An 11,400-nucleotide genomic window follows, 5' to 3' on the forward strand; every position below is an offset into this window, starting at 1 on the left:
ATTCAACTTATGAATATAAGGATGGCTCATTACTTAGAATTCAGTGTATTCCAGAAGTATAGTTTGAATGTTTTGTCCCCCTAAATCCATGCTGACATTCCACCGTCAATCCAACAATATGGTGGGATGAAGCCAGAACATGCTGGGCTGGTGTTCTTATACAGGACTTGAGAGAACCAGTTAGTTTACCCTTTTACCTTCTGCCGTATGAGGATTCAGTGTTAATCCCTATCTGAGGACATGATGTTCAAGGTACAATTTTGAAAGCAAAGACCAGACATGGTTATCTCAATCTTGGACTTCGAAGCCAACTGTGTCAACTGTGAGAATTTAGCTTGTACTGACCACACACCTCATTCCTGCTCACTGTTGTAGGGAGAAGTCCTGTTATTTAAGAAAAAATCAAGAGCTGAAAGATAATACAAATTAGAAAAGAGTAGCTTCTGATTCCTGGATAACACTATTGTTTATAAAGGAAATTCAAAGAAATTACAAAGTAACTCCTAGTTCAACAAGCTATAGGATATAAGATAAACAATTACCTTAGTAATAATTATAAACCAAAATTAAACAGCAATGCAATTTGCAGTTGTTCCAAAACGGAGTTTACACGCAAGCATAACTGAACATGTACATGACACTTTAGCAACGAAGTCTTAAAGCAGCTGACTAAAGAAGGTCTAAATAAACACACCATTTATTCATGTCCTGGAAGATCCCAGCAGATGACATTTCCCTTGACCCTGCTGTGGAGTTCTAACTAATCCCAACCAAAATTGCCACAGGATTATGTGCACAGATATAGACAAATTCATTTTAAAATGAATATGGAGTTTAAAACGAGTTAAGAGTAGCCAAAGCAATTTTGAAAAAGAACAAAGCTAGGAAAATTCCATCATCTAATTTTAAAACTTTCTAAAAACTACTAAACTCAGGATAGCAGCAAAGGAATTACAGTCATAGATCAACGCAACAGAACAGGACCCAGAAACAGACCCAGATAAACATGGTCTCTTGGTTTCTAACCAAGGCACAAAAAGCAGTTCATGATGAAAGATGCTCTTTCAACAGTTAACACTGGAACACTTAGACACAGGCTGAAAAAAAAAGTGTTCTAAAGATAAATTAAAGCTCATATCTTATAAAAAATCATGTCATGAACATTGATCTAAATGAATGATACAAAATATACAATTCTAAGGAAAAATTTAATGGCCTGGGTCTTCAGTAAAGAATTCTCCGACATAATAGAAAATATAGACTGCATGAAAAAAAATAAGAATGATCAGAATTCAAATATTAAGAACTTCTGGTGTGTAAAAAAAAAATGAGATGGCTAACTGCAAGTCACACATCTGACAGGGGTTCATCTTTGGGGAACTGCGTGAGCTCGGGCTTAGAAACCTTGTCTATTTCCATACAAGCCACATAAACCAGGCTTGAGCAGCAGCTAGATCAGCAGAAAGTCCTGTGATTTTCCTGGAAATGAACAAGGAAGGCCTGTGAGGTCCTACTGGGCCAGTTCTCCAGAGCTTGCATATGTACCAAGGAGACTATCTCTGGACAGATTCTCCTTGTCTCACTAGTGCTTGTAAGACAGGAGACTTCCTGCCTCACTGCCCTCAAGGCATACCTATGCAAGTGCTTAGCACCAACGGGGTTGCTCTTAAGCAACCGGGTCATCTGGTCCCATTTGGGTCAGTTCACTCTACATTATGGACACTTGAAAGCTGGAGCTTACTTTCTACGCTAGCAACCATCTGAATCTAAAAATACCCACAACAAAAAATGGGCATAAGACTTGAGGCAACTCATCAAAGGAAACAGGTGGAAGATAAGCATACGAAAAGCTGTCCTGACATTAGGATCAGTGAAATGCTAAATGAAAACCATGAGACATCAAGGAGCTGACAAGATTGTTCAGTGGTTAGCAACACCTGTTTCTCTTGCAGAGAAACCAGGTTTAGTTCCTAGTACCCAAATGGCAGCTACAAGCCATACCATCTGTAACTCCAGTTCTAGGAAACTGAATATCCTCTTCTGGTTACTATGCCTACCAGGCACACATATGGCACACAGACATATACGCAGACAAAACACCCATGTACATAATATAAAAATTAATAAAAAATTTTAATGAGACATTAGTATATGCCTTTTATAATAGCTAAGATTTAAAAAAAGGTTAGTATTAAGAGCAATTGGAACTCTTATATGGATGGTTCAAAGGTAAATAGTACAGATATCTGGAAAAACAGTTTGCAGTGTTCTTATAAAGCTAAATATACTCACAATTCAACAAATCCCTGCTGGGAATTTAACCATAGCAAGAAGCTAGATTTAACTTTAACCTAAACCAAGATCTCCTCACAAAGGGGAGTGAATAATATATAAAGTGTGGTAACCCACATGGAGAAAAGCTTAGCACCAAAGAGGGAAAAGCTATCGAGCCATGCAAAATGAATGAATCTTAAGTGCAGTTTTCTAAGGCAAAGAAGACACTCTTAAAAGTATGTCTTACAACACATGTTGAATCCCCTGAAGAGGAGTTCACGCAGTTGTGAACCATATGACTTGGATGCCAGGAATGTAACTCTGGTCTCTAGAAGAGCAATACCTGTTCTTAACCACTAAGCCATTTCTTTAGTTCCCAAATAGAACTTGCAGGTCTCGCTTAGATCCTAATTTAAACAACCTAACCAAAAAGATATTTTTGATATAATCAGGGGAAATTTATGTCATCCTAGGATTACATTTTAGATTTAAGTTTCTGCAGTATGGTAATGGAATTCTGGGGAGATGTTAAAAACAAAATGTTTTCATCTGTTACATACGTATTCTGGAGCATATGTGTATGAAATAACTTTAAATCTAGGACTTGCCTCGAAAGACTTGAGGGGAAAATGTCTGTGAGAATGACTGTAAATATTAAACTGAAGGTCAGCTATACTGTGCTCCATGTTTAGTATATCTGTAGTGCTCCATAACTTTGTCTTGAAAACAAAAGTTTTAAAAAGGAACAGTATTTTTCAGCATTTGTTATAAAGCAGTACATAGGCCTGCAGTTGGTTTCAACCTCAATGTCAAATCTTTCCAATGACTCCAAGTAAATAAATGCTGGGTGTGCCAAAAATAACACTGACATGGAAAAAATAAATCGAGAAATCCTATACTCTCAGCGATAAATGACTAAAATTACTAGGTTAGTAAAGATTTTACAGTTAGATTTTAAAACTGCGAGTCAAAGCAGTTTTCAATGACACCACCCGGAAATAAGGGAAAAAGGAATTGTAAAGTAGTAATTTTGATCCTAAGAATCTATGCCTGAAAACAAATCACCAGGCCTTTAAATTCTCATTAATATTTACATAGTGATGCTTTCTTCTGTCTGCCCAGCTTGTTCTTTGGAGCTTTGTTACTATTTATCATTTCTTGAACACTCAACATGAGATTCACATGATAAATTCCCTCCCTGGGGAACCCTACTGGAGACCACACAAACAAAGCACAAAGAATAGCTGCTTAAGAAACAAACACCAAATGCAAAGCTGCAGAGCACATTCTGAATTCTTTTAAAAATTAGGTTTACAAATTCTAAATTCTAAATGAAGAATAATCATTCACACTAAAGGTCTGTCTGCCTCTACACTATAGACTTAAAGAGGCCCAAGGGGCAAGGAAAGTTCTAGAAAATCTTTTAAAGTTCCTGTTGGCAGGAGGGAGGTGCAAACTGCAAATGTAATATTTAATAAGAATTTGCTCTAGGGACTGCAAAGATGGCTCTGTTGAGTGTTCTGGAAGAAAGCCAGAGTTCAGTCCCTAGCACTTGTCTTGGGGCAGCTCAGAGGAGCTAACCTTTGAGTTAGCTCCAGAGGCTCTATAGAGTAATACTCTATTCTGGTCTCTGTTGGCACCTGCACTGACATGCATGTAGGCATAATTAGAAATAAATTACTTTTTAAAAAGAGATTGAGCCTGGCACAGTGGCACCTGCCTTCAATCCCCACATATGGGAGGCAGAGGCAGGCAGGTCACTGAGTTCCAAGCTAGCCTGATCTACATAGCTTTTCTAGATCGACCTAGGCTATACAATGAGAGTTTTCCCAAAGGATAAATAACAATTCTGAACCCTTTTTATGTTAATACATCTACATAAAATGAGTTAATCCAGCAATCATGTCAAGTTCTATTCTAAAACCCAAAGTGGTGCACTGTGAGGAAAGGAATATCAAAAAGGTTCTACCTCCCATCTGCTATACATATTTGTAGGAAAAAGTAATGTTTAACTTTTTGAAGTTAAACAAGAATTCATTTTTATTTTAAAATTTTACCCCTATGGGCCAGAAAAATCAAACTATTGGAATGTCCATTTATAAACTATTGATTTTATTTTTCATAGTAATTACTTAAGTCTCAAGTATGATTTTCCTCTACTCCTGTTCTAAATGTGTGTTTCTTGTATTGTTTAGTTGGAATTTTCAACTCTATATTCAAGTGTGTAATAGGGTTATTCCAAGCTTGCTTTCAAACATTTTTACCAGCTTAGTTTATAGAAGATGCACAGTATTTATTAAATATAAATACGTCACACTGCTGAAAAAAAAAAGCCTTGGCTTTTATACCTATCAAACATTGAATTTAAAGATGATGGAGTACTGGGTTCTCCTATTTAAATTAAGCAGGAAGGGGATCTGCTGAAAGCCCATTCGTCTTCCTAAGAACCTGCGCAATCTCCCACCAGCACGTGTTCTCATTTGTCAGTGCCTCACATATTCTACTCATGCTTGAAGTTTTACTTTATTATTAATTGATACACAATTGCCTCTATGTGCATTATAGACAGTACAGTCTGGTTTTTATTCTGAAGGGTTCTATTCAGTACTTAAAAAAACATGGGGTTGGCAATAACATGGTAGAAACCAATGTTCTGGGGGAATATGGAAAAAAAAGTAGCTGAAATGACTTTATATAAGTTACAATTATTTTTCCTTTCCAAAGTCTTGTAAGTATTATTAATGTTATAAGATTATAAAATTATTTCTTCCTCCACTTTAAGAATGAAAGCGACTTATGCTCTTCAGAATTTGAAAGACATTAAAAGGCTCTCGAGTTAGAAAATCTTTGATATTCACTGTATATGCATAAAAAAAGTTACACCGTTCATGGCAAAACTTTAGACACTTGGGCTCAAAAATTTCTCTTTCCCTGTGTTAATCTTTAGAATTCTATTTTATTTCTTTCTCTGTAACAACCATACATAAAAACAGCTTTACTAATCCCCCCGCCTTTTCCAGGTTACACTTTATCTCAAGTAGATCTGAATCCGGATTAGCTGTATGTAATAGGATTCCAGGATGCAGGCAGATGTCTAGTTGTCACTGACGATCTGTCTTGCAATCAGCTCTTTCATTATTTCATTGGTACCACCGTAGATCGGCTGAACCCGAGCATCCACATAAGCTCTAGACAAATTAAAAGATGGTGGAATTCATATAAAAATGGTAGAAATTTTAAATCCCATCTTTCCAGATAACTATTGTTTAAAAAATTCTAAGCAATAGAAACCTCTTATAAATAACTGATTTTTCGTGTACAGCATTCATACAAGGTTGATATACTAAAAGCCACTGAGACACTACATTCAGAATAACACTTAGGTACACTGACATAATTTTGTAAAACTGAACAAATATAACAAACAGCAACCGAAAATAGCTGCATTTAGGAATGCATGAAACATCTTAGTGTCTTCTTTTAGTCTCCCCAGAAAGTCGAAAGCCACGGACGTTAGGGGGAAAAATAATAAATTACTTATTTCTAGACATTCCTTTTCATTTCATCACTACAACCATCACCTAATGTTTTTTAAAAAGTTACTTTTCCCCCAAAATAGTTAACAAGTAGCTTATTCTGTGGGAAATGATTAATAAGTACTCTTGCCTCAGGGATTCAAATCCTAAGGGACTGAGCCCTCAGAGACACACAGACATTAACACTCAGTCAGGACTTCACTCTTCTGTCTTCTGGTGCTGGGAGAGAAGTCTGATTAACACGGGAACTACTGAACTCAGGGTCTTGATAGGAGCGAGCTCCCCCACTGAGCCATATCCCTCCCCCCCCACCCCGACCAGACGAAGGGCTCACTTTGACAGAGATAAGAGGGGCTATGTATCTGTTTTCACCCTCCTTTCCCTTAATCCCTCTAGAATCCAGAGGGATAAATATTACTGCTTTGCAAGATAAAAAAACAAAACAAAAAAAAACCGAAACAAAACAAAGAAAAACCAGAGACAGAGAGAGGCTTTTGCAGTGGCTAATTAGTGATCACCATTTGCTGGTGACATAACAGATAACCGCCAGGCTGGAACAAGAATGTAGGTGTCTCACCTCTTTGGCAAGCAAACTTTTATTAGGTCACAATACTTTCATTGTCCCAGTCCTGTAAAGCTAGTTATTGAGCTCCAGACTTTTAATGGAAGGAAAATTTACAGACCTTTCTCAAATATAAAAGTGGGGCTTTAATTATTTAATTTCTAAGATAAAATATGCTTATTTCTCAGACTATGCGTAACTTTGGACTTACACTTTTCCACATTTACCAGGGTGCCTTGCAGGTAAGTGGGCCCTCGTTAAGTATTTACCTATTCGATGGACTGCATCATAACGGGGGGTGGGGTGGGGTGGGCAGGACTCTCAGTCCTTTTTGAAATATATAAACCCTGCCCCTAGTCCCAGGAAAATTATGTTGTTCTCTACAAAACCAAAACTTGAATCTTCTGGAGACTTTCCTGGCATTCCAGCTTACCTGGACAATACCAATGCTTCAGACATTTTTGAGCTGGGCTGGGCATTTATTTTTCACATTAAAGGAGTTCTACCAGGATATGTAATGACAGACTAGTAGACCTTTCATAAGTTACTAATTAAATTTACTCTACTAACATTAACAGAGAAAAGCAGCAGAGGAATGTTTAACTGCAGTGACGTTCTCTGTCCCAGCTTCTCCACCTAGAATGGCTAAGAGATCTCCAAGGGTCTAAAGCTAAACCTAACGAATAAAACTAAGATCAGCTCACATGCCAAGAATTAACTATCTGAAAGTTCTGAAAGGGTACAAAACACCTGTTTAAACTCTAGAAAGCTCCAGATTCTTATCAGCTCTCCGTCTCACCCCTCCCCCCCAACTCCACACTAATAACGTAGCTAAACCTGGGGCAGGTATAAGAATCAAAAGTTGGATGATTTTTTAAAATCAAAGTCTGTATAGTATAGTCACATACTGTCTAATATGTAGCTGGCTTTTGTGATATCAGGATTTCCAACATCTTTGGGGACAGGAAGAGTTGTTTAGATAAAGATTCATATACTCTTTGAACCAGCAACCCAGCCAAGAATGGCAATCACTATTTAAAGGAGCTGAAGTCTCCTGAGCTGAAAGCAGAAATTATAATTATCAATCCACAAGTTTTCTTGCTTCTTATTTAAAAGCCAGGGACCCTAAGAAAGCAGACACCCCTGCTTATGCTACACTCTAACCTTTTCCCCAGGGTAGTGGGCCCCCTCGAGTTAGCATGCCTTTCCTAGAACATAAACTAAGCCGCACATGCCTCCCTTCCCAGCAGCAGTTGTTGCAAGAGCTTACACACACAGATATAAACATCCATTATCATTCCACTTCCAAAGCCCTCTTATAAGATGGATGAGCACTTCAAAAACAAAAAACGCATAGGAAAAAAATGCAGTGATGGTAACCTTTAGGCTAGCATAATTCAACAACGCACATCTGTAATTTTATGACTACACAGGATTTTAAAAGGAAGCTCTGCTTGTGAGTAAGGTCTGCTTGAAGTAGCTCTGAAAGTCTAAGTCAAATGGTTTATTTGAAAAAATCAATTTCACGCTTATATTCTCTCAAAAAGAGAAAAACACTTAATGTTGAGTTTTATGAAATTATAAATTACAGACACCCAGTAATTAAAGCTTTTAAGCTGTGTGGTAACTATAGAATTAGCAGGTTATACCAACACAGGAACTTCTGTTCTTAATGAAATGGCAATAAAAAAAAATAGCTCAATGTTCCTCAAAAAGGATTAGAAGCACACAGAATAAATAGCTCTAGCTAGGTGTGTTGGGATAAGGAATTCAGATGTGTCAGGCTAACAGTGTTTATATCCTTGACAGTTTTCCTAATTATACAAAGAACCCAGGTAACAACTAGGGAAAGCCGTTGGAAGCCTATAGCATTCCTGTTTGCAGATTCAGAACTAGAGTGGGTGTATATGAATATTAGTCAAAAACTTCCCTGAGCATTTTCATAAGCTGAATATACAGTTGAGTAAGAGGAAAAATATGTTCTAAGGTTATAAGAAAAATGTGAAAGAGAAGCAAGAGTGTGAGAAGGGCTGGTACAGGAGGGAGATGTATTGAAGACACTACAGCTGCAGCTGTCGGTGTTTGATCTGAGGAAATTATGTCTAACCCAATAAAAAGAAGCATCATAAACATTCCACTCAGAAAAAAAAAAGACCTTCATTTTTCAAGCAAAATAAATACTTGGGCATGATATGTTAATTTTTCTACTATGCAAGTGGATCATTCTGTGTTGCTATTTCTGTCTGTCTGTCTGTCTGTTTGTCTGTTTGTTTAAGTAGCTAGGCATAGTGGTCAGTGGCAACATGCTTGCTTAACACATGCAAAACCCTGAGTTCAAGTCCTATGATGGCCAGTTCTGATTATCAACTTGACAACATCTGGAAACATCTAAGGCACAAGCTTCCGGGTATAATAATGAAGAGTTATTTAGCTTAGGTTAGCCTAGGGGCACACCTGTAAGACTGTCTTGTTGGAGTTAACTGAGGTAGGAGGTGGTACTCTCCTCAGGCTTGGGTCCTGGACTGCATAAAAAAGGCAGCCATTGGCTGAGCAGCAGCATCCTTCATGCTCTGCTTCTGAACTGCAGGTCCAACCTGCAAGCTCCTGCAGCCAGAACAGCCCCACTCTGCTGGGCTTTACCCTCCGACTGGTAGTCAAATTTTTGAAACACACTTCTTCTCCCTTCAGTCACTTTAGTCAGGGAATGTTATCACACCAGTACCAAAAAAGTAATGCAGGGGGGGGGGGGAGAGAGACAGAGAGAGACAGAGACAGAGAGACAGAGAAAGGGAGAGAGGGAGAGGGAGAGAATATGAAGAAATTAAGGAATTAATTTTTAAAAATGGTTTATCTTGCCAGGCAGTGGTGGCGCATGCCTTTAATCCCAGCACTTGAGAGGCAGAGGCAGGCAGATTTCTGAGTTCAAGGCCAGCCTGGTCTATGGAGTGAGTTCTAGGGCAGCCAGGACTACACAGAGAAACTCTGTCTCGAAAAAAAAAAAAAAAAAGGATTATCTTTTAAAGCCAAACATCATATTTAAAAGTATGCTGAATTCTCCATTTTCTTTAAAAATAAAATCATGACACGCCTATAAAATAAAGTCACTTCTATTTGTATAATATATTAACTGAAAATTCAGATTTTAGATCTCCTTTGTTTGTAGATCTGCCATATAAATTACAGTAAAGAAATTTTGCTTTCTCTATATCCTTAAGAAAAGCATCATAGTAAGAAGATCAAGAAAGAGAAAGAAACGATTGAGGATTTAGGTGTGTGGGGAGGTAAGGAGGACCTAGGAGGAGTTAGGACAGAGGAAACCATAATCAGAGCATACTGTATAAACAATTCCATTTTCAATTTTAAAGTATCACATAAGATATAAGTAAGAAAGGGAGGAAGGGGCTAGACAGATGGCTCAGCGGTTAAGAGTACTGACTGCTCTTCCAGAGGTCCTGCGTTCAATTCCCAGCAACCACATGGTGGCTCACAACCATCTCTAATGGGATCCGATGCCCTCTTCTGGTGTGTCTGAAGACAGCGACAACAAACAAACAAAAAAAAGGAAGGAAGGAAGGAAGGAAGGAAGGAAGGAAGGAAGGAAGGAAGGAAGGAAGAAAGAAAGATGGAAAGAAAGATTTATTGAGAATCATAGGCTGGATATGGTGGTGCACATTATTAATATTTGTAGTGAGGCAGAGGCAGGTAGATCTTTGTGAGTCTGAGGCCAGCCTAGCCAGACAGGGTTACATAGTAAGATCAAAAACTAAAGTGACAGCACATGCTGGAGAGGATGTAGAGCTAGAGGAACACTCCTCCATTGCTGGTGGCAGGGCAAACTAGTATAATCACTTTGGAAATCAATTGGTCATTTTCTCAGAAATTTGGGAATAGTTCTACCTGAAGACCCAGCTATACCACTCCTGGGTATATAACAAAAGATGTCCCACTACACCACAAGGACACTTGCCCAACTATGATCATAGCAGCTTTAGTCATAATAGCCAGAAACTGGAAACAACCTAGATGTCCTTGAACAGAAGAACAGATAAAGAAAATCTGGTATATCTACACAATGGAATACTATTCAACCATTAAATAAAGGCATCATAATATTTGCAGACAAATAGATGGAACTAGAAAATATTATCCTGAATATGGAAATATAGACCCAGAAAGACAGAAGCCTGGTATAACTGTCTCCTGAGAGGCTTCATCCAGCAGCGGATAGAAACAGATGCAAAGGCCCACAGTCAAACAATAGGCAAAGCTCAAAGAGTCATGTGGAAGAGTTGGGGATGGGAGTGATTGAACTGAAAGGGTCAAGAACACCACAAGAAGACTGACAGAATCAAGTAAATTTGGTCCATGGATGTTCACAGAGCCTGAACCACCAACCAAAGAGCATGTGTGGCTGGACCTAGACCTACACATTTGTAGCAGGTGTGCAGCTTGGTCTTCATTTGGGTCCCCTAACATTGAGGCAGGGGTGGGGGTTGTCTCTGACTCTGTTGCCTGCCACTGGATCCCCTTCCCCTGGCTGGACTACCTGGTTGGGCCTCAGTGGGAGAGAATGTGGTCAATCCTACTGCAACCTGATGTCCCAGGGAGTGGTACCTAGAGGTGGGGAGGGGTCTTCCCCTTCTCCTCAGAGAGGAGGAGTTAATGGGGGAAAGGGATTTCTCAGGGTGGGACTGGGAGAAAAGGAAGGAGAGGGAGCTGCAACTGGGATGTTGATCTATCTCAAAAACAAAGAAGAAAGAAAAAAGTAAAGGGAAGGGAAGAAGGGAAGGGAAGAGGGGAAGGGGAAGGGGAAGGGAAGAAGGGAAGGGGAAGGGAAGGGAGAAGGGAAGAGGAAGGGGAAGAGAAGAAGGGAAGAGGAAGGGGAAGAGAAGAAGGGAAGAGGAAGGGGAAGAGAAAAGGGAAGGGGGAAGGGGAAGGGGGAAAAGGGGGAAAAGGGGGAAAAAGGGGGAAAAAAGGGGGAGAAGGGGGAGAAGGAAGGGGGAGAAGGAAGGGGGAGAAGGAAGGGGG

At 39.1% G+C, this 11,400-nt stretch overlaps 1 protein-coding gene across 1 annotated transcript in view; it reads right to left on the reverse strand.

The window, feature by feature from the left end:
- Nucleotides 1-4,778: 4,778 nt before the first annotated feature.
- Acadl (acyl-CoA dehydrogenase long chain) overlaps nt 4,779-11,400 on the reverse strand; it is a 34,940-nt gene continuing 28,318 nt past the window's right edge. The window contains exon 11 of the mRNA XM_028765647.1: nt 4,779-5,462. Coding sequence (XP_028621480.1) covers nt 5,369-5,462 — 94 coding nt within the window. The 3' untranslated portion in view covers nt 4,779-5,368. The remainder of the gene's footprint in view (nt 5,463-11,400) is intronic.

Source organism: Grammomys surdaster, unplaced genomic scaffold (genome assembly GCF_004785775.1).
Source record: "Grammomys surdaster isolate TR1022 unplaced genomic scaffold, NIH_TR_1.0 165, whole genome shotgun sequence".
NCBI lineage: Eukaryota > Metazoa > Chordata > Mammalia > Rodentia > Muridae > Grammomys > Grammomys surdaster.